General features: G+C 37.8%; 1 protein-coding gene across 3 annotated transcripts; it reads right to left on the bottom strand.

The window, feature by feature from the left end:
• Window positions 1-1,344: 1,344 nt before the first annotated feature.
• LOC127797511 (pheophytinase, chloroplastic) lies at window positions 1,345-16,187 on the bottom strand. Of its 3 annotated transcripts, none has more exons than XM_052330484.1 (9): window positions 15,741-16,187; window positions 14,395-14,487; window positions 12,340-12,548; window positions 11,708-11,852; window positions 11,550-11,622; window positions 10,794-10,940; window positions 10,567-10,692; window positions 10,035-10,138; window positions 1,345-1,959 (listed from the first exon to the last, which is right to left on the bottom strand). In XM_052330484.1, exons 1-8 carry the CDS (start codon window positions 15,992-15,994, stop codon window positions 10,046-10,048), a joined length of 1,140 nt encoding a protein of 379 aa, XP_052186444.1. In that variant the 5' UTR covers window positions 15,995-16,187; the 3' UTR covers window positions 1,345-1,959; window positions 10,035-10,045. The 3 variants fall into 3 exon arrangements, with proteins under 3 accessions (XP_052186444.1, XP_052186443.1, XP_052186442.1); XM_052330483.1 differs by having other exon boundaries at window positions 1,345-1,674; window positions 15,741-16,186; XM_052330482.1 differs by having other exon boundaries at window positions 1,345-1,967; window positions 15,741-16,185.
• Between the last annotated feature and the right edge of the window lie 8,073 nt (window positions 16,188-24,260).

Consider the following 24,260-nt stretch of genomic DNA (forward strand, 5'->3'; position numbering starts at 1 on the left):
TTCTCTAATGCCTTCCATAATGTATTTGCACAAGTTTCTTTCGCAAATACATACTTCTGTTCTCTGGACAGGCATGTTCGAATTGTATCACAAGCAAATCGATTGATGGTCATCCATTTTTTTCTTCAATATCAACTGATTTCTTCTCCTCAGTGGCGATAGCACCGCATAGATAAACAATAAACAATACCCATATAGGTGAATAGTACGTGAACAATTGTACCAAAAATTGCATTACGAAAAATCTCAAGAAAGACTGGAGGGTTCACAAGCGGTCCCACTTAAAACTTAGACTTCTAAGACAAATTTTTCCTAGACATGCACTTAATAGCACAATATATCACTAACACCACTATAAATATACCCGACAAAACTATTGAATATAGCAACAAATAGAACACCATAATTTAATGAGATTCAACCAATTTTGCCTACATCATTGGACACCACCAAAAATACTTCATTAATTTTCAAATAGAGAAATACAAATGACAGAGGAGAATACAATTTGGGATGATTGGGGAGGATGCCTTTTATAATAAAAGGAAAACCCTCCCAGGATTTGGGAATGAGCCACCAAGTCAACACTCTCCATAAAAACCTCTGCCTAGACGAAGCTTGAAAACTTTTTAATATAAAGTAGTCCTGCAGCAGAAATATGGCGAGCAGATATAGAAGAATTTCCTTTGCTAATTAAATCTGCTCTAACTTTTAACATGAAAGCAATGATGCAAGTGAGAAGGTGAAACAAATAACGGTTTGTTGCATTATGCTCTAGATGCAGATTATGAAAAAAAAAAAAGAAAAAAGATAACACCCTGCAGCCAATGATAAAGTTGCAGTGGTGCACACATCTGTTAAAAACCTCATTATATGTCCATATCTGATCTGCATGAATCAGTTACAGTGAAAATATTAACTCTGACTGCTTGATCCCAACAACAATGATTTCCCATAAATTTGATTTTCATACCTAGAATAGTAAATGCACGCTTCAATCAGTTTTGAGAATTCTGCCACAGATAAGAGAAATAGACAGCATGACACAATGTAAACATTGTGGCAAGCTCAATTTTTATTTTTTGCCTCCATAAATTTCCCAAGCAATAAATTATCTGCATTACCATTGTGATGATAGAGGTATTATTTGTAAAGACATGAAAATTTTAATCCAGACCATTTAATAAATCATCATGTGCAGAAAAATAGAACGAATCATACCTCAGTTGGAGACAATCTAAAGGAGGTCATGACAAAATTCAAAGAAATCCTGTTAACAGGTTGGTGCAAGGTTGTTGCACCAAGTAAGGAGAATTGGCTAATGAAACTAGTATGGTAAAGACATTGATAAAAGGAAACAGTTACTCTCAATATGCAAGGAAAGTAGCTCTCTTGATGAATTATTGGTATACCACCAATCCTTTCTTTGCCTTGAAGTTTGAAAAGTTAAAATAATAATTTTTACTGATTTGAAATCCAAAATTGAGCTAAACCTGTTCAGAAATGTGTGGATTAGTGATGCAGTTCAGCATTGGACGCCATTCACCCAGTCCAGAGTTAAATGCTTTAGTGTTTGGTAAGCTCCATTGACAAAGATCTCCGTGTTCAATGTAATTCAAAAAGCAACTCAACACGATCTCAATCTTTTGGGTGTAAGAGACTTATGGCCTCTCCCTGTTATACAAAACAGTAAAACATTAATAATGAAATCATATTCATCCTAGAATTGTAATCCAGCTGGGTCATTTCATATAGTTTGGCTTTAATTCCAAACAGGCTAAGGCCAAAAGCACAATTCCACCACTTTAATTGCATGAAATTATCATATTTTCATGCAATTAATGTCCAGTTCACATCTAATAGTGCACTACAAAGGACCGCCTCATGTGTTTTAAGCAGCATAGAAGAAAAACATTCCATTTCAAAGTATCCCCCAGCTTCGACGCGTTCTTGTTATGCCTTCATGACTTCGTAGTAAAATGATAGTGAAGTTGCAGCAGAGCAAGGCGATTAAGGTGATCGCATAGGAGGAAGGGAAAAGTTAGAAAGGGTTAACTTTGCAGTACCAAACATTAAGATAAACAGAACAAGGAAAGTGTAAATAACAAAATTTGCAGTATTTTATATGTTTACAGCATATATACAGGTACAATTTCGTAATGCATGTTGTGAAAACTAACTAATTATATATCAAAGAAACAGAGTCTGAAAATGCACTACGTATCCATCCATTTAACTGCAACTATATATGTATATGTATATGTATGTATGTATGTATGAATGCTGTAAAAACACTGCATGCTCAACAAAGCAAACAAAACAAAGAAAGGAAGAAAGATTGGAAACTGGAAACTAACATACACGAAAGGCTGGTTCTCAGTTGGAAATTGGTGAAACACAGTAAAATGGGCTTATAATGCAGCAGACAGAGCTGGTAGTCGTCACCCCGGCCCACGTTGCTGAAGAGGGAAGCCACTGATGCTGTTGTTTGCTATCACTGCAACAGCAAAAGTTGTGGGTCTTCAATGGTGTACTTACCGAGGCAGTGATCTGATCTGATGGCAGTGGTTTCACAGACAAGGCAAGAAGAGAGTGTAGGAGGTGTGGGAAACTTTGGAAGGGCATAACTTTGCGCTCGGTGGACCGTTTTGGGCAATTTAGGCATCTATTTTGGGTAACTTGGCTCAAATATTATTCAATGAATAGAGGAGGAATGATGCACTGATATTTATAAAAAGACAATAAACTAACCAACTAACAAATTCAAAACTGAACTAATCTCAGTTGTACAGCTAATATTTCAGCCAATTGTAAGCCATCCTTACAAACTCTGTGGGCTGCACGCAGCAGTGGAAGATTGCTCAGGCTTTGTGCTAAGCTGTACTGGGATATTCTCTTCAACATGGGGCTTTGTTATGGGCGATACTACTCGACCTCCAATGAACCAAATTTATAAGCGTAGAAATAAACCCAAGACTGAATCATTCCTATTTTGATTAGAATATAGGATTATTTCTATTCCAAATTTTAGTTAGTTTCTTATTACTATTATGAGTCTTTGTTTTCCTGTTGGATTAGGAGACTGCAGATAGTTGCTATTTGTCTCCTAGTAGGAGTCTTTTAGGGTTTGATTATAAATATTTTCTTGCGGTGATTAGAAGATGTTGAAAACTGGAACAAGCAATAAGAATAAAGCTTGGATTGGAAGAACTCGGAAGAAACACACCTTTCGTCTTTTTCCTTGAATATACCATAAGGTGTTTAAATAGACTAAAGTTCCTATAATTTAGGAAATTTAAAATACAAACAAACTTATTTAAAATCCAAATACAACAACATATGTAATAACAAATCTCCTAAATTTTAGAGATAGATAAGATCTTATCTCCTCCTAGATTTTAGAGAGATTGGAGGCATTATCGATATTATTATATTTCAACACTCCCCCTCAAGCTGAGGAATGAATATCTATCATTCCAAGCTTGCATATTAGATCTTCAAACCTCTTGGCTGCCAAGTCTTTTATGAATACATCAGCTACCCGTTCTTCAGATGACACACGAGGGATATAGATTAGTCCTGCATCCAATTTTTCTTTGATAAAATGTCGGTTTATCTCAATATGTTTTGTCCTGTCATGTTGTATAGGATTGTGTGCAATGCTTATAGCGGATTTGTTATCACAAGATAACTCAATTGCTTCCTTAGTTTTTATCTTCAAATCGTCTAGGATAATCTCGAGCCATAACAATTCACATATTCTGAGGGCCATAGCCCTAAACTTTGATTCTGCACTTGATCTAGCCACAATACTCTGTTTCTTACTTCTCCAAGACACTAGATTCCCACCTAGGAATACACAATATCCTGTGGTTGATCTTCTGTCAGTGATAGATCCAGCATAGTTTTTATCAGTAAAGCCTTTAACATCAATTTCCCTTTCTCTTCTAAACAATAGACCTCTACCTGGATTAGTCTTGAGATAGCTAAGTATCATCCTTACAGCTTGCATGTGCTCCTCAGTTGGGTTATGCATAAATTGATTCACGAGACTGACAACAAAGGTAATATCTAGTTTAGTATGAGAAAGATATATTAATTTGCCCACTAACCTTTGATATCTACCTTTGTCAATCGGTTGACTCTCAGGATTCTGCCATAGTTTTCTATTAGGTTTCACTGGGACACTAGAATCCTTATCTCCAGTAAGCCCTGTTTCAGCAAGTAGATCCAAAATATATTTACGTTGAGATAGGAAGATACCATCTTTAGAGTAGGCCACTTCAATGCCCAAAAAATATTTGAGGATACCAAGCTCCTCGATTTCAAATTCTTGAGCCAAATTCCTTTTTAGCAGTATTTGTTCCTCCTCATCATCTCCTGTCACAATTATGTCATCCACATATACTAGCAAGGCTATAATTTTTCCTTCTTTTGAGTGCTTCATGAAAAGTGTATGGTCACCCCGGCTTTGACTGTGTCCCATAGTTTTCATGGCTTTAGAAAACCTCCCAAACCAGGCCCTTGGAGATTGTTTGAGCCCATAGAGAGCTTTCTAGAGCCTACATATTTTTTCCTTTTCTTTTTCTTGAAATCCTGGAGGCAACTCCATGTATACTTCTTCTTCTAAGTCTCCATGAAGAAATGCGTTCTTAACATCAAATTGTTGTAATGTCCATCCAAAACATGATGCCAAAGAAATCAAAATTTTTACTGTTGCCATCTTAGCTACTGGAGCGAATGTTTCAAAATAGCCTATGCCATAGGATTGAGTGTATTATTTGGCTACTAAGCTGGCCTTGTATCTGTCCTATGTCCCATCAGCCTTGTATTTTACATTAAAAACCCATTTGCAGCCTACTGGCAAAACCCCTCTTGGTCGTGACACAATTTCCCAAGTCTGATTTTTATTTAAGGCTCTCATCTCTTCCATCATGGCTTGCTTCCAATTCTGATATCTTTGGGTCTCTTCTACTGAGTTAGGAATGACAATTGAATCCAAAGATGGTAGGAACCCTTTGTGTTTTTGAGATAGCCGGTGGTAGGACAAAAAATTGGTTAGAGGATGTTTGGTACAGCTTCAGACACCCTTCCTAAAAGCAATAGGAAGATCTAAATCATCAAAGCTTGGGTTAGAAAGATTAGAGCAGTCCAAAACAGGAAGCTGGGAGTCTGAAATAGGAAGCTGGGATTCATTTTCTGGGATAAAAGATTGTATAAATTCCTTACCTTGAATAGGATCAGATGGTGACACTTGCTGTGGTTCCAGGATAGGCTGTCTTCTTCTGAAAACATAGAAAGATCCCTTAAATCGGCCTGGAAGCTGCTGAAGCTGCTGGCTGGATTTCTGGCTTGGTAGCTGCTGAAGCTGCTGGCTGGATTTCTGGTTATGAATCTCAGGATCAATCTGAGATGAGAGGACTGGAAGAGGAAGGAAGTTGTTGAGATGGAGAAATATTAGGTAGTTGAAAAATATCCCCAACCGCTGCCTGGTCACCATCCAAATGCTCCCCCTGATGACCAGTCTGATGAGAAGAGAAAAAGGGTTGGGTTTCAACAAATGTAACATCCTTTGAGATATAAAATTTCTTTGTCGTTGGATGATAGCATTTGTATCCTTTTTGGGTAGGTGAATAGCCTAGGAAAACACACTTTAGGGCCCTTGGATCAAGTTTGTCTCTGTTTTGCTTGGGAATATGGACAAAAGAGACACACCCAAAGACCTTTAGTGGAAGAGGAGAATGTTGATTTAGATCTGGATAATGATTAGATAGAAGCTGAAATGGTGTTTGATGGTTTAAGGTTTTTAAGGGTACACGGTTTATCAGGTAGGTTGCTGTAAGAGTGGCTTCTCCCCAGAAATTTTTAGGCACATTATGATGATGTAGGAGACTTCGAGCAACATTAAGCAGGTGTCTCATCTTCTGTTCTGCCACTCCATTTTGTTGTGGAGTGTGGACACAAGAAAACTCATGAATGATCCCTTCTTGTTGAAAGAATTGATGCAAATGATTGTTAACATAGTCCTTTGCATTATCAGTTCAGAATTTCTGGATTGGATACTTGAATTGAGTGGAAATTAACTTACAGAAATATGGCAAAATGGTGCTAACAACAGCCTTTTCTTTTAATAAAAAAACCCAAGTCATTCGAGTACAATCGTCAATAAATGAAATAAACCATTGAGCCCCCGAACAATTTGGTATTTTAGAGGGCCCCCAAAGATCGGAATGAATCAAAGAGAAAGGTGTAGATGATCTCTTATTACTAGGGGGATAGGACACTCGGTGATGCTTAGAAACCGCACACACATCACACTGAAATTCACTAAGGTCTAGGGACTGAAACAAAGAAGGAAACATTATTTTTAGAAGAGGGAACGCGGGATGGCCAAGTCTGTAATGTTGCAGCCAAACATGTGCAGTCAAACATGTGCAGTGTGGTTAGATGTAAACTGAGAGAATGCAGCAGTCTCAAAGACTTGATTTCCAGCCAAAGGGTACTCTCCTTTTATTTCCAGAAAATATAGCCCATGCTGTTCCCTAGCTGCACCAATCATCTTCCCAGTCTTCAGGGCTTGAAATTCACACACATTAGTAGAGAGTGGCATGGCAATTTAGATCATTAGTAAGCCTATGAATAGACACAAGGTTGGTGGATAGATTTGGCACATGTAGAACTTTTTGAAGGGTAATATTGGGACTGAGGATGACTGTTCCTCGACCTTTGATGGATACTGAAGTCCCATTAGCAATGGTAATCTATTTAGAGGTTACAATAGGCTCATAAGTGTCAAAAACCAATAGATTAGGAGTCATATGATCAGTGGCTCCTGAATCTAGGATCCAAATGTCATTCTTATCAGATTTAGAGGCATTAAGAGAGGCTGAATGTAAACAATTACCTTGCTGGGCAAAAACACAATTTCCATTGTTAATAGTCTTAAGAAAAGCCTTAAGTTTGTTAATTTCCTCACCATCAAGTTGTGCAAGATCAGTACTTGGATTTGATTCTGTCTTACTGGTTGTTTCTCCTTCCTCGTGCTGCTCTTTGGTAGATATGTAAGGCTGTTTTTGTGCTACCATATTTTTGAAAACTCCCATCTTCTTTAACACAACCTCCTTGCCATGAAGTTTGAAGCAATTATCTCGAGTATGCCTAGGCTTGTTGCAGAAACTACACCACAGTCCCTCACGATTCTTTGCTTCTGTTTTACCCATTATGAACCGTGTCCTATCCTTTCTTGCTGTAACCATGGATGATCCTTCTGTTCCACTATCATTCAACATGACTCCCCTTCGGTTTTCTTCACTCCTTACCATACCAAATACTTCATTCAAGGATGGTAGCTTCTCCCTTCCAAAGATCTAAATCCTAACTTGATCAAACTCAGCATTTAATCCAGCTAAGAATTCCACAATCTTATCTCTTTCAATGATTCAGCTAAGAGTGGCAACATCATCACTGCATATCATCTTGATTTCTTGAAATTGATCTAGCTCTAACCAAAGGCCATTCATCTTGTTAAAGTACTCAGTAACAGTTAGAGATGCTTGTCTAGTACTATTAATCTTTGTTTTGATATCAAATATAACTGAAGCATCCAGAACTTGGAATAAGTCTGCCTAATGGTGTCCCAAATAGCCTTGGCTGAATCTAAGAACATATAGTTTTTACTAACCTCAGGTTGCATGGCATTCCATAGCCATGACATGATAAGGGAGTCCTCGATATCCCATGTAGGAAAGGCTAGATCAGTAGACTTTGGTGGCGAAGCAGTGAGATGTCCTAGCTTCCCTCGCCCTTTCAGGAAGGTTCGAACAAGTTGCGCCCATTGGAGGTAATTTTTACCATCCAATTTGTAGGATACATGCATTCCCGGCAGTTCTCCACTGCCCGACCCAAGGAAGGTTCCTCCACTTCCATTTGTACCGGTAATCAGATCTGGTTCTGACTCACCAGTAGTTAAACCAGGATTAATATTCGAGATTCCTGACATCCTTAGTACCGAGGAAACCAAGAGAAGGCAATGAAGGCCTAGGGAAGGAAATAAAGAACGAGAGACAAGAGTGCAATGAAGAAACGATGAGGTTCTACGAGCAGAATGAAGGCTCTGATACCATGTTGAAAACTGGAACAAGCAATAAGAATAAAGCTTGGATTGGAAGAACTCAGAAGAAACACACCTTCCGTCTTTTTCCTTGAATATACCATAAGGTGTTTAAATAGACTAAAGTTCCTATAATCTAGGAAATTTAAAATACAAACAAACTTATTTAAAATACAAATACAACAACATATCTAATAACAAATCTCCTAAATTTTAGAGATAGATAAGATCTTATCTCCTCCTAGATTTTAGAGAGATTGGAGGCATTATCGATATTATCATATTTCAACAGAAGACAATGAGAATAATTTTACAACATACTTAGCATATAAAAGATTGAAGGGTTCTCTCTAACAAACCATAGTTTCAACATAGGTTAGCAAGGATGGAAGTGTTTGAAGGGATTAGCTTTTGATATAGCTAATCACCCGTAGACTTGATCGGTTATAGGGTTCAACCGATTTGAGGTTTAGGTTTTTTTTTGGGGTTTGGGGGGTTCGAGGTTATCATTTTTAGAGTTTTCGATTAAAGTTTCAAGTTTGGGGTTTCTAATTTGAAGTTTAGAGTTTGGTTTTTAGGGTTTACATATTTGGTCTTAAGATTTATGGGTTTGATCTTAAATTTTAGATTTTAGATTTGGAGATTAGGGCCTAAGGGTTTTGGCTTTGGGCATTGGGTATACAGTTCAAATGTCCACTCCTTGTTTGCACCACTTTTATCAAGTAAAATTCCAAACTCACAACTCAAAACCTAAATTCACAACCTAAGTCCCACATGAAATATATAAAATTAACATGATGCATTCTTACGACTATAGATACCTGCAAAATATAACTCAAAAGAGCCTATACGTCTATGAGATGGCAATGGGAACTCACCTAATATGGGGCAAGTTTCGCTATTGTAAAATCTCCATTAAGACAAGTTTAAGGACAAATTTAAAATCTTTGTCAGGGCAACATTGGGGTGGGAATAGGGTCCCTGACCAGATTATATTTGAATTAATAAATTTCTCTTATTTTATATTATAATTCAAAATTGAAAAAGAAACCTTGGAAGTGAAAACACTAATACCTTTTAACAGTTATCCCATCTAGGCTCATACTCAAAATCAAAGTACCTATTGTCGCTACTCCTCATTGCCACACTACAAGAGGTTCTAGTCGTACAAGAGATTCCAATTGCCATTCCTCCTTGCCACACTACAGTATGTTTTTACCATTATCTTAACATTGGTATCACGACTTTGGTTGTACAAGAGGTTCCGGTTCAAGTCTTTTTACATGGTCTGATCCTCTAGTTTATGTGTTTGTTGGACGCACTTGTTCTGAATGTGTGTGTGTTTTTTTGATCCAGTTCTGAATGTGTTTGTACAAATTAATTATGCCCACATACACATTGAAGAAGGGGAGAGATTGTTGGAAAACATCATATACATTGCTAGGCTCCCTTCTTGATAGCTTTAAACTTGTGCTGTAAGTGGGTACTTAAAACACATTTTTATTGATTATAAAGTAAATGATTGAATTTTTTCAAGTTCAACTAGCACAAACAGCCAAAGGCACAAGACATATCAATACGTAGCAGTCACATTCAACACCCCTCCCCCTAAAAAATCGCATTTTTTCTTTACTCCTAATTTCCTCCCTGCATGTATATCCATTTTGAAGCAATGTTATATGTAATTATGCGAGGAAGAAAACAAGAAGTGGGGATCATGTAAATAATGACACATGACTGTCCAGTGCGCCTTTCTAAGGCTTGAAATTCAGATGGGACAAAAAAGCATTATATATCATGATGTAACCACACTGTGTTTATTGGTCGGGTTACTTGCTAAAGAAAAAAGAATAGATTGATTGGCAATAGATGTCAAGGAAATCCAACATATCTTCAATGCACCAAGAAAAAGTCAAAATCTAACCTGGAAAGTGATTAGATAATCTTTGGAGAAAGACTAGCTTTAGTTTTAGCATGACGAGCCACGAAGGATTCAATTAGTTGGTTGACGAGATGAGGTGCCTCATCCTTCATACAAGTCAACAAATGATGCAGTTAGAATTTAGAAATCATCATTCACCAAAATATTTGTAGAACTTCAAGCACAAACACTGAGATGAATAATTTCTTTCCACTTAACATGAGGGTAAGCTTTTGTTATGCACACATGATCTTTCACCATAACAATGTTTACATTTGACTTTGACCACAATTAAGGGTACATGAAAAATATGGTAGCTTCTATGCATATGTGATGCTTCACTGCAACCATGTTTGCATTTGAATTTGCCCACAATCAAGGGCAAAAAAAGTGATGTGAAAAGTATTGCTATTCCTAGTTCCATTAGAAGGAAAAATATAGATAGTGATCCTTACCAGGCACGGTGTGCTGTGTGTGTGTGTGTGTGGGTGTGTGTGTGTGTGTGTGAGAGAGAGAGAGAGAGAGAGAGAGAGACATGAGGGCAATGGCCAACATTAGGGAGGACAATAAAATCTTCTACAGAATCAAATTTGCCAAAAGTTCTTCCAAGCTCAATGGGCTCCCACGGATCCTTGTCACCCCATGCGATCAAAACAGGGCACTGCAAAGGAGGAGAAGCACAAAATTTGGGTCATTGAGACCATCAATATATATCCAAGAAACAATATCACAAAATAGTATGGATTAACTTAATACTATGACCTTGACTAGAGGTAATAGCTCCTCCGGAAGAGGACCTCCTGAATAGCATATAAACTCCAGAAACACATCTGCAGCACCAGGCTGGAGTCCTGGAAGAAGTATAGCCTGAACTAATTCATCTGTAACCTGGGAGGTGTCATGATAACACTGAAATGCACTGTGTCAGAAGTAGTTCAACAAGAAGGTAATAACTATATTGGATTAGTTGACAAAGTTAAAATTCCAATGACCATGGTTTGTGAGTAAAGGTATCCTGAATGTACATCCTGTTAGGGCTGATATAAAGGATGGCTGTCAGGGCTGATATTGTGGCTGTTATGCAGGTAGATTGTAGTTCCCATGTTGTGTTTATTTGAATTTCGTTTATCTTTTTATATGAAATAAATAATTCCCCAGCAGTATAATTGATTCTAAAGACATTACAGAATGTGTGTTTTTATTCAGAATTTATTCCCACCATTCATCATCAAATCCAGCCCTTACAGTGACAAGTTTATGAGAAATGGACATTATTACATATTCATTTGTGATTTAGGTTTAGGATTTAGGATTTAGGTTTTCTTTAGATTTTAAAATTTTAATTTCTGGTAAAGGCAATGGTTGCAATTTCCCTGCTGTCCATAGGGATCCTTGTTCATAACTTCCATGTCCATGCTTAACATTCGTTATATTTCTTTGCTTATGTAGCCCCTTGATACCATAAACATTATTGCCTAATAACATTGATCATACATCCTCAGTATCATACAAGAATACCTGAGAAAGAATGCTCCTGATTGAGTCTGGTCTGGCAACAGATTTATAAAAAAGATTGCCCAGTGCAGTGTTCCTGACAAGAAGTGCACGAACTAAAACCCAAATTCACAAGATTAAGACTCTAGATTGGGTAAAGAGAGAATTACATTCAAATTTACCTCAACAAATTCTGAAATAATCTGATCAGAGGTCTTCCGTACCAAGGTTGCTTGTTGGTATGAAGCATACGAAGAGATATGTTTAGAAGCATAATGCCCATGCAGGTTTCAGGCTCCATCACTGCAGCCTGAAGACCAACAACTCCTACATATTGCATCTTTTAGGCACATCATCTTCAATGTAGTCAAATTCAAGGAAAAGAATAAAGGTAGGGAAAAGAATACATCAAAGCAATTGAATGAGGCATCTAATTGAGAAAAGAAGATTGGTTTATAATTTTAATCAACTCAAAAACAAAATGCGAATGTGTGAAGTGTGTCACAACATTTTCACCCAATGCAATTTGCTCTGAAGTGGGGCACTACAAAGTGTGCTATCTTGCTTAAACACCCCTCCCCTCCAACCCCATCTTAAATGAACTCAGGTACGAGTGTTGGATACAGGTGTGTACATAGAGAATAGACTGGTCAATTTCATGAATTTTAGGATATGGGGACATGTGTTCAAAAGTAGGACACAGTTATTGGGATATGGCATAGAGAATAATAAATCTTACTGCCCTACCCATGCAACAAGAAGTAACCATTGCAGGTTTTAAATTCAGGAAAATTAGAAACTAAAAGGTGATCACCTCCAATAGAATTGCAGACAAAATATGCTTTGTCTTTAACCACATCTATACAGAATTCATTTAGCTGCATGGCCCAGGTCTCAAATGTGTAAAATGGCTCTTCATACTCACGAGGATTTGGTTTGTCTGAATAACCATAACCAATAAGATCAATTGAAAATACCCTATGGGAACGTGCAAGCACTGGAATATTTTTCCTCCAATGGTCACTGTCAAAAGAGATAAGTTAATCAAAGCTACTTAACCAAACATTTGTGCAAAGGTTAATATTGAAATTTTAACAAAAATGAATCTGAATGGAAACACATTAATGTTCTAACTTTTTAGGCATTTATACAGGGGCATCAAAGTTATTTATGACAACAGCAACATCACGATGTAATGTAAGTTCGCTTATTAAATTAGACTTTAATCTTTTATACCTATTGAATTTTAATGTCATCGTTATCCTTTTTAGATATCACAGCAATGCCTGTAATATTATTGAAGTTAAGCATCACCACTAAAGCTAATAGAAAATGAATGAAGCCAGGCTTAGAAGTGTGGGAACATTTTACCAAGTTGCTCCATAATGATAGTAATACAAAAGGTAATACAAAAGGTAAGTGCAATTATTCTGATTAATTTTAATTTTGATATGATCCAGAAAAAATGGCATTACCCTCATTCAAGAATCATCTAGGTGCATCTAAAAAGCATCCCTATAATGCTTTTTAGATTGGCAAGCAGAATTAGATTGGCAACCAACCTAATCTACGTCACTTTACAAGATTCAGCCAATCTTGAATTTTACGAACCACTCTTAAGGTTTTCCCCCAAATTGACCTTAGGAACTAAAAAACCCCTAGATTTCTTGGGCTCAAGAAAGCCACACAATCTCAGGCTAGGGAAGTAAAAGTAGATAGTTTAAGAATCATTCGTGGCAACTCTGCCCAAGCACAATACTTTTTTCTAGTTGGATGGTTCTAATTGTCTAAGGGCTAAAGTTTATGGGGAAAGAGAAGGAAACTGAACAGATCAAGTTTCGTAGTTAAATGATAATAATTTCAAATTCATACAAGAAAGAAGAAGATCTAGGTTAATGCAATCACTGAAAAAGTCTTAACTAATAAATCCAACTATGAGGGTCAGCTACTTGAATTCTAACTCATCAATACTGTTCAACACTAAGAAATTTCTACAGCAACAAATTCTCATTGAATTTGAGACATTGAAACAGCATTATATAGATTTTCAAGGTCTCAAAACTTTAATAAGAAATTACCTCCTAAATTTAGAAGCTAAAGACTTTGCTTTCTGGAACCTAATAAATCCTACAAAGTTCATATTTCATAAACCTATACCTATAGCATAGTTTGATATGGAAGCTGACACAGGCTACCCAATACCGCCCAAGTCTAGAGAATTCTGAAATGAACAAAATCCCCTGTAAGCCATTACAAGACGTAGCAAATCCAAAAATAAAATTAAATCTAACTTAATAATCATCAAATATGACACTGATGAAGTTGAAAGTTTGATTCTACACTATTTCAATAAGCAGACTTGAAAATTCCAGGTACATCCAATTTTTTGCAGCTTCTTTAATTTTTTAACTACTCATGAGTTCTTCATGGCCATATCAACATGAGCAACATGAACCCTGTTTTTTTCAATCTCAAGATACAATAGATGAGCCTGTATTTACTGAACTGTAGAACAGTTGTGGTCAGGGAAACAAGAAGTCCTATTCTACATATTGATAGTTTAATTTTCAATTTTATGTAGACTGAAAGGCCAAAAGTAGCAGAAGTTCAAAGGATAATAAATGCAATAGTGCTACCAGATCAGGTTAGTGCATAGTAAAGCTTCATGAACTCTACGTGAATGTTTTTAGTCTAATGACCAAGAACCCAAACCATTCACAGAGAAATCCTAGATTAAATCGATATTGACAATTCAAATAATTGATGCAGCAAAAGGCATGAAGATAGATAATGTTTTTGTGCCAATGGTCTGTGCATTTAATACCTACATCAATTACTTGATGACAAGAAAAATGTGAGTGATGTGGACCTGTTTGCTCCAAAACCATGGACTAAAACTAATGCAGGGCCACTGTTCCCAGAATGTTGATAGCGAATAGAGAACCCCCTCCAGTTCCATGTGCTACAACACCAACAGAAAAAAAGGATGAAAGAATTAGAAATCCATTAAAAAAAAACATCATCAAGAAGCAGTTAATGGGCTAAGGAGGTGCCAAGACATAAAAGAACAGATTCCGGGTGGCAGCATCATGTTGTGCCTATACATAAAGAGGAACTAATCAGGTTATGACCAAGAGAACACAAAAAAGTGGACAGCTCTGTAATACCCCCAGGTTTTCTCTGGAGAATGTCAAATGTGGGATGTGGAGGGACTACCTCCGATTCAACTATCTAATATTGCAAGAAGCATATTCATCTCAATCTGCAACTAGAGAAGGATCTTGAATTGGCTACTCCCCCACCAGAAAGTGGGTGGTGCCTTTCGCAACCAGCCTCCATGCCTACTTCTTTGAGTGTGAAGCACCAAGCTCCTTCAAACTTTATCTACAGATCCACTAAATCTTTCTTGCTTCTAATTCACGTCCTGCTTTTTCAGTTCTTAAGCAAATGAATTGTGAATATAGAATTTGTTTTCTTTCATTTTTTTTCTTTAACTCTTTATCTTATGGTTTGCCTTAAAGCACTTCCAGTAAACTAAGGAAAACGAGAATTAGAAGAAAACAAAGGAAGACGACAATTAGAATTATAAGACTCTAAATGGTCTTTTATTTAACGTTGTTTTTATTTGAATATCTGCTAGTTTTCTTCTTCACCCTGATCTGACACTAATTATAGTTGTATCATAAACATTTTTAATCACGTCACGTAGTCTATACTCTTGTGATTTGGCAACCCTCCAACCTAAGCCATGATGAACCTTATCATTTTTTTCTTCTTATGGTTCACGTTTTGAGTCGATAATTTTCCCCCATCTCCATATTTATCAATCAAATGCATAAAATTCTAGAGATTCTTAGTAAAAGATCCTCAGAAAGTGTTTTGCTAATGTTCATTTGCTTGCTTGAATGTTCAATCCCAGAGAAGCCAGGTAGCATTCCCAATCATGTAATGCAAATAATGAATGGCAGAATAAGCTTTATTGTGAAAGAAAAGGCGCCATTGATGCATAGCAGTCCATAACTTACAGTTCTGCTAATTCAAGAAACAGAAATAGATAAAAAATCTGGCTATATAGTCATAATTAAGGCCACACTAAATTGACAGCAAAACTGGTAGGATATTGCTGAATTATCATAGTTAGGTTTTATATTTTATTATAGTTAGATAAGAAAGAAACAGATGCAAAAAAGAAAATACAAAGGGGAGTTTAATTACCTGCTGCAAACTTCAAGTTGAGGGGTGTTTTGTTTCGTTGGATCATTAATTACATGATCATCGAGACGAGAAACAGTAGTAGTAGCAGGACGATAGACATGGGGGAGAGAAACTGTTGGTGTTCTGTACGAAAGCAAGGACTTTCTAGAAAGAGATGGGGGTAAAAGATTCTTTCTTATTCTTTGCAAATAACGAACCGGTAAATCAACTTTGGTGAAAGTAAACGATGAAGAGCTGGAGCTTGCCATGTACATTATGCATGAAAATGTATACGCAGGAGAAGGAGAAGACAGAACAGAATGTGGAAAGAGAAAGGAAATTGAACGTGAAAACGTATATACAGAAGGAGGAGAAGACAGAACAGAATCTGCAAAGAGAACAGAAATTGAACGTTCGAGAGGTGTTGTGACCCAGTGCTGAGGGGTGCAAATTTGAATGAGAGTGAAGCATCCGGCCACGTCTGCCTGCTCTATCTATGGCTCCAATTCAACCGTCGCTTTGGGCCTCAACTCAAGTGACGGCAACGGAAATGCCCTGCTCTATTTTATTTTTTTTAACAAAATAATATTATTTTAATTAAACATTTACCAAAACAATACAGTTTGGAAAGGATTTACCAAGTTTATAATTATGGGCGATTTTGGTGTCCAATTCTGATATTTGTTTAGGAATTCTAGTGAAACACAAAAGAGATGTAAAAAAACTTTGAAGAGCTATCAGTGGATTGTTTTGGGAGATATAGGTGTCTATTTCATGTATTTTTTTGAAATATACGCGTTGCAAATAGCGTAGGCAATTGAGTTCAACGATTTTGCAGAGAAGGCAAGAAGAATGTGTTGGAGATGTGAGAAGTTTAGGTGGTGTTTTCTTTGTATTTCAGTTTTGAGTTTTAAATTTATTTTCAGTTTTATATTTTGAATGTCTGTTTTGAAATTTTTGAAAACACATTCTTTCTATCATTCTAAAAAATTATTTCTTAAAATAGAAAACTAGAAAACGCGTTTACTTTGTAATTTTGAAAAATTATTTTTATAATATTTTATTTAATAAATTTGATTCAAAATAAATTATAAATATTTATTAATAAATTATAAATTTAATTCAAATACTTTAAACTATAATACAAGAAATAACTAATAACAAAATAACAAAAACATTTAAAATCTTTAAAAATATCAGACTTTAAACATTAAAATCTAATAACAGACTTTAAACATCTATTAATAAATGACTAAAATTATAAAATAACATAACATTAATTTATCATAGGTATAATCCAAAATCTTAAAAATATCTTTAAAAAAATTAATACAAAAAAATCATATTACATATTTAGTTTAATATTCAAATAAAATAAAACAAAACAAAGAAAATCAAATCGCAGAAAGGTGAAGGATCATCACGAGGATACATAGCATGCAACGGAAGCGTTTTTAAATAAAAACTTTCCTCGTATTGATTAGAATCTAGGAAACTTACTTTTCCTTCGGATTACCGGACGGAATGAAGCGATAGGAGGAGGATGGGCGGGAGCTTCTTCTCGTGGTGGAGATGACGGCTATCCTGCAATCCTTCGGCTCCTTCGCATCAGAACTTGAACGTTCTCTTGATCTTCCAAAGGTATGACTCAAACTCGTGGCCTCTCTTTCGGTGAAAAAGAGTAAAAATAAAACCCTTAGATGAAAAACAACCAAGGAGAGAATATATATAGGGAGAACCCTAGGGTTAAAACCCTAGTGGGCTAAGTTTATTTAATTAATTTTCTAATTAGGTTAGCCCAATTAATTAATTAAAAAACTAATGAACTATTATTTTATTCTAGCCCAATTAATTATGGACCATTCTGAATAAAATAATTCTCTCTCAATGTAATTCACCCAACAAGCCAAATGTATTAAATAATACATGAGTTATATCGAGCTACCCCGGGGACCAAAAGACAAATTATTCACGGCTACTAAAATGATCAAAATATCCCTGCTACCTAGTAGCTATATTTTGTCATTCTAAGTGTTCCAACTATCACCATATGGTAACACTGACCCCACGAATAATTTTGCATATGCAATGTCTTTGACCTACTAGTGTAATGACGAAAATACCCCTCTGCGTAACACCCATCATTTAGAAAGGAATAATGTACTAACACCTCTCTAAATGATTTCTACCATCCTTAGATCACTAGTCCAATAATCCGTGACTACTCGAATGTACTTGCTTATCATTGGGAGCTACCCAGAAGCACACACTCTTAAGTCACGTTCCCAGGGCTCTGGATTATTTGATTATTTTTGGACAATCACAAGGGGGTGAATCACAGAAACTATCTTGTATTAGTCTGTCTTAGCTAATTAGAAACCATACTCCCAACTCAAAAGGTTATTGATCTTTGATAGACCTCACCTACAGTGAATCTAAGAATATAGCTCTGGGTTCACTAGACCACCAACTAATACTCAAGTATTAGAGTACTCGTCCACGTAGTAGCAGTGATAGACTAGCTCCATGATAATTAGTACTTTGTCATTAGCTTCTATCACAGGTCCACTCTACGCATTCCAAATGCGCTTGTACAATTAGAGTAAATGGACTGTTTACTGGCTAAGGCAAGCCATCCTCCATTAGGATCTATTGCACAATGATCTTATCATGATAGAATGCCCAGTTCTATCAAAAGATCAAGAGTAATATTTTCTTGCTTATTAAGTACCCATGATTCATGCCTAACTGTGAAGAACGACCCATCACATGAATCACTTACTTAATAGCATGGACACTTTTCCAACAATTAAATGCAAATAATATATGTGCCATAAATTGACTAAAAGAAACATCATTACCATAAATTAAACAAAACGTGTCTTTAGGGCATACATTTCCAACAAAGGGTTGGCGATGGGGGCAGTGATGTCAGACGGCAGGGGGCCGTGAAGTCGGACGACTTGCAAGGGTTTGCGATGGGGGGCGGTTGACAACGGTGGTTGCAGTGGTGGTGGCGAAAGCGGTCGACGACGGTGATGGCGATGGCGATGGTGGTGGTGGGCCAGAAGAGAAGAAAGGAGAAAGAAGACGGAGGGCAGTCGGCGACGGACGTGATGCAAGGGTTTGCGGAAGTGGTCGCGGAAGTTGTCGACGGCGGTGATGGCGGTGGGCCAGAAGAGAAGAGAAGAGAAGAGAAGAGAAGAGAAATGAGACTGGGGGCGGTCGACGGTGGATGCGATGCAAGGGTTTGCAATAGGGGGCGGTCGACGGCTATGATTGTAGTGGCGGTGGAAGAAGCGGTCGACGGCGGTGATGGCAGTGATGGTGATGGCGGTGGTGGTCGACAGTCAAAAGAGAAGAGAGGAGAAATGAGAGAAGAGATGAGAGAAATGAGAGATGTGGCTCTCTGAAATGGGTTTACATAGTGGGTGGGTAGGTGGGGGGAGGCGTTTTCCGCGTTTTAGTGTTTTGGGTGAGTTTTCACTGAAAACGCCCACAACATTTTGGGTTTCCTTTACAAATTTTTTCCTCGTTTTTGAAAATATCAAAGTGAACACGTTTTCAGTGTTTTGAAAAATTGAAAACTCAAAACGGGCCGAAAATAACAAAGAGAACAAGCCCTTAACTTTTCGCTGAGTAGACCATTTTGAGCAATTTAGGTCTTGCAATGGTAAGAGATTTTGTGGTACTGGTGGTTGATTCCTTTTTTTACCTGGCATATTTGACTTCTTAGGGGTTAGGTCTTGCATTTTTCTTGGTCTATATGTAGTGGCATATGGAGACAGGTGCGTGATTGCTAATGAGATCCGTCGACCTTCGGCGTGAGGTGAACATTCTATACAATCAGTGGTGTGGTTTTGATTAAAGAAACCCTTGGTCAGGGTACATTTGATTGGAAAGTGTTCCAATGTTGGAAGGAATTCCAATGTGTCATCTCAATCTCCCACACTGATTTTGGCATAATCATCGAGTTAGTAATTTTGATCAATCCATGTCTCTTATTCGATTAGGATGATAATTAATGGAGGGATTATAGTACATGAGAATCAAAAGCCCAATAGGTTCTATTTTGAAGAAAGACTTCATTACTGATAGGATTACCTTGACATAATGTTAGTTGTCACTTAGGGTCTTTTGGGGTACATTGGGGAGATGGAGAGATCCTCGTCGTAGATCAAAATATTTAGTTGATGTTAAAAAATTTAACGTGTCTTGATTGCTACTTAGTAGTGCATCTAGAAGGTCACACACATATTCGGGTGTGGTGGTTGATTGAGCGATTAAAATTGAAATCGTCATTAAGAGTTAATGACATCACCATTAAGAGTTAACAGATTATGTTCAATAATCAAATTAATAAGGAGTAAATTTCAAGAGTTGATAGACATGCTGTTAAGAGTTAATAGGGGCCTCGGTTTCATCATGGGATGGTGAAAAGTTCATTAAGTGTTAATGGTGAGCTTAAATGCAATTTTTGTAAACTTGGTTAGGTGGGAAGAAAAACGGTCGGCAGCTCTTGGAGACTGTCGACTGATTCTGTCGACCAATCGAGCGAAATGGTCGATAGTTCATTTGGAATGGTCCACCGTTTCTATTGTAGAGGGTTGCGAATCGCTCGATCGATTTGTCATATCTGCAACGATTTTAGGGCACGTGGTGTAAGAGGACAACGAAAGGGGCGATGACGTGCATCTTTCTTGTCTCCCCTTGGTCCCTTCTCACTTTCCTAGTTGGTTTTGTCCGATTGGGTGCAATTTGAATGTCTAGGGTTTATGTGTTCCATATATAAACCAAAAGGAAGAAAAATGAGAGAGAGCTTCGGCCTTGCAATTTGTTGCAAGTTTTTCTCTCGCTTTTGCTTGTTTTCTTTCTCTCATTCCAGAACCCTTGCCCATTCTCCATTACTCTCTTCCTTTTGCTCCATTGGTTATTCCATTGTTAGAGTAGCAATACTCTTTGGCTAGCACATAGAGTGAGTTGAGGGATTTACTTACTTACTGGAGTGTGGATGATTAGGCCTCCCGTGCTTTCGGGGGTCAGTTCGGTCTAATCGAATTTTTGTTCTGGAGGAGATTAGAGGTACATCAACCTAAAAACCATTTGTGAGGTATATCTTTGAACCCTCTATGGAATGGTTTGTATTGGTATTATATATGTGTTGTGCCATATGTTGGAACGGGTAAGTGCTATGGCACACACCAAGAAGGGGGGTGAATTGGTTATATAAAACAATTTCTTTTGAGACGCAAAGATACTTTCATATGGTGAAGAATAAAAATGAAATCTTATCAATGAATAAACAAAGTCAATAGAGCAAAGATGCAAATGTAAAAGAGAAAACATGAAGAGCAGTGAAGACATAGATTTATAGTGGTTCGGCTTTCCAAACCTAGTCCACTACCTTAGCTACCCACTAAGGATTTTCAAGCAAATTCACTATCAACTCGAATAAGTCCTCTAGTCTGTGACTAGGAAAAACTTACAAACCTCCCAATATAATGGGCCTGTAGCTTACGCTAGGATAATTACAGTAATCGTGAAAATGAGAGTCTAAGAGTACAAACTCTTAGTTACAAGCTCTCTCCAACTGATAAATTTAGGCTTACAATGAATGTAACAGTGTATACAAAGCCTGAGAAATGTAAATACAGTGAGAGAAGATATTGATCGCTCGATGTAAAAATGTAAGCTCGGTGGTTAAAGTTATTAAATGTTTTCCAACCGCCTTCAATCGGTTCTCCCAACCCATATTTATAGTAGATGGTAGATAGATCCAAAAATTCGACCGTTGTGGTGGTTGGGCGAGCATTAAATGCGCCAAAAACTAGCCGTTATAAGTTTCTGCAAAAGATATAGTCGATAGAAGAAAATGCATAGTTGACTATTTTTACAAGTAAAACAAGACATAGTCGACAGACAAAAACGCATAGTCGACTATCTTACAACACAAATTTTCTATAGTCGACAGACACATAAACATAGTAGACAGATGTAAAAATATGAAGAGGATTTTGAATTTTATGAACAAAAATAGTCGACAGATGAAAATTCATAGTCGACTATCCTTACCTGATAGTCGACAGATGCAAAAATAGTCGACAGAAGCCTTAAATAGTCGACATATCAAATCAGCATAGTTGACTATTTTCAGACATAGTCGACAACACTAAACCACATAGTCGACTATCCATAGACATAGTCAACAGAACATAAACACATAGTCGACTATTCTTTTTATAAAAACTGAAACGATAAATGATAACATGAAAAAGAATATTTTGAATCATAAAATTCTTTAACATTGAAATTTCATAACTTTATTTCATCATCAAAATACAATTGTTTTTCATCATCAAAATTATATAAAATGCAAAACATCACTATAAGAATCAGGAGCAAGCAAACTGAGGATTTTTAAGAAAAAAAATAAAAATAAAAATCAAGGCTTGAGCCAAGCCTTGTGGCATGCTTTGCGACAGTGTGCCGCAAGGCCTTGTGGCCCGGCAGCCACAAGGCTTAATGGCCTTGAGGCCACGCCTTGTGGTAGAGTGCCGCAAGGCCTTGTGGCCAGGCTTTTGGCCTTAAGGCCACGCCTTGCGACAGTGTGCCGTAAGCCCTTGTGGTCTCGCCTTGGGGTAATGAGCTGCCAGCTCTTGCGGCAGTATGCCACAACCTATTGCAAGTGTCTTACGACAAATGCCCTCGCGGTAAGCCCAAAGATATCTCAGCGAGGTTAAGACTTCATTTAGGAGATGCCACGTGTCAGCACCAAGCATTCTTGAGAATTGCGCCCTATAAAAACCCAACTACAAGACAATGAATAGGACTTCCGATTTGGGTAAAATTTTGACACCTTGACGACATTTTCACTGTTTTCATGAATAGTTATTTGGATCTGGTACTGACATAGGCATCGGAGGGTCATCGTGGGCGAGGATTCCTGGGAGCCTTCTAATCAGTGTCTGAGTATCAACAGGGCAAAATCCTAGCTGCAAGAGTCTTGAGGCAAATGAGCTTGTGGCGAAATCCTAGCGGCAACAGTCTTAAGGCAAATGAGCTTGTGGCGAAATCCTAGAGGTAAGAGTCTTGAGGCAAATGAGCTTGTGGCGAAATCCTTGGGGCGGGACAGATCTTTGTGGCAAAGGAGCTTGTGATAAAATTCTTGCGGCGGGACAGATCCTTGGGGCGGGATCCTTGCGGCAAGAGTATTGAGGCAAACGAGCTTGAGGAAAAATCCTTGCAGCGGGACAGATCAATGTGGCAAAGGATCTTGTGGAGAAATCCTAGCGGCAAGAGTCTTGAGGCAAATGAGCTTGTGGGAAAATCCCTGCGGCGAGAGTCTTAAGGTAAATGAGCTTGAGGTAAAATCCTTACGACGATTAGGGTTTAGGGTTTAGGGTTTAGGGGTTTAGGGTTTAGGGTTAGGGTTTAGGGTTTAGGGTTTAGGGTTTAGGGTTTAGGGTTTAGGGTTTAGGGGTTAGGGGTTAGGGTTTTTGGGTTAGGGTTTAGGGATTAGGGTTTGGGGTTTTGGGTTTGGGGTTAGGGTTTAGGGTTTAGGGTTAAGGATTTTAGGGTTAGGGTTTTGGGGTTAGGGTTTATGGTTTAGGGGTTAGGGTTTAGGGTTTAGGGTTTAGGGTTTAGGGTTTAGGGTTTAGGGTTTAGGGTTTAGGGTTTAGGGTTTAGGGTTTAGGGTTTAGGGTTTAGGGTTTAGGGTTTAGGGTTTAGGGTTTTTTTTTTCTGTAAATAAGAGATGTATAAAAGAAAAAGGCCAAAGAAGGCTACAAACAAAGGCCAGGGCATACCCCGGGCCACCAAAAAACCAGAGGCGACAACACATCAACAATCACTCTCTGGGCCAAAAAAAGAAAAAGAAGCAAGGCGACAGAAAAACAAAACATATGTACAGCATAAATGTTCTGACCAGGAGAGAAACAAAACCATCTCGTGGTGGCAAGGCAAAGAGAAAGATCTCTGACAGTCCAGCGACTGATAAACCAACAAACCCAGATGAGCTGGGAATGAAAAAAGAATGAAGAAGAAGCACTGGAAGGCTGGCACGAAAAATGAGGCGCCAAGGATACCTGAACCTGCCTCCAAAGCAACACCTCTCAACAGGGATGAGAGGTCTAGTCTCGCGGAAGTCTCCAAACGTGATGAAGCGCATGACTCTGAAGGGTTGGCCTGAAGTGAATAGTCGTCAGCCGGGCCCACACAGCACACTGAATCAAATGAGCTAGCTGAGAAGCTGATCTCTGCTGATCCCGAAAACACCTGTTGTTGCGCTCCCTCCAAATGAAATAAACCATAGCATGAAGCACTAATCTGTTTGCCACCTGCCAGGGACTCTTGCCACTCCATCTAGCTGCGGCCCAAAGAACTCCAATGTCCCATCTGCGCCACGGCCAGTTGAATTTCTTCGATCTACGGAAAAAGGACAGCACCTCTCGCGAGTAGCTACACTGGAAGAAGAGATGGCTATGTCTCTCAGCGTCCGCCCTGCAAAGGAAACATCTATTCGGAAAAGACAAAAAAATGTTA

Source organism: Diospyros lotus, chromosome 3 (assembly GCF_014633365.1).
Source record: "Diospyros lotus cultivar Yz01 chromosome 3, ASM1463336v1, whole genome shotgun sequence".
Lineage (NCBI taxonomy): Eukaryota > Viridiplantae > Streptophyta > Magnoliopsida > Ericales > Ebenaceae > Diospyros > Diospyros lotus.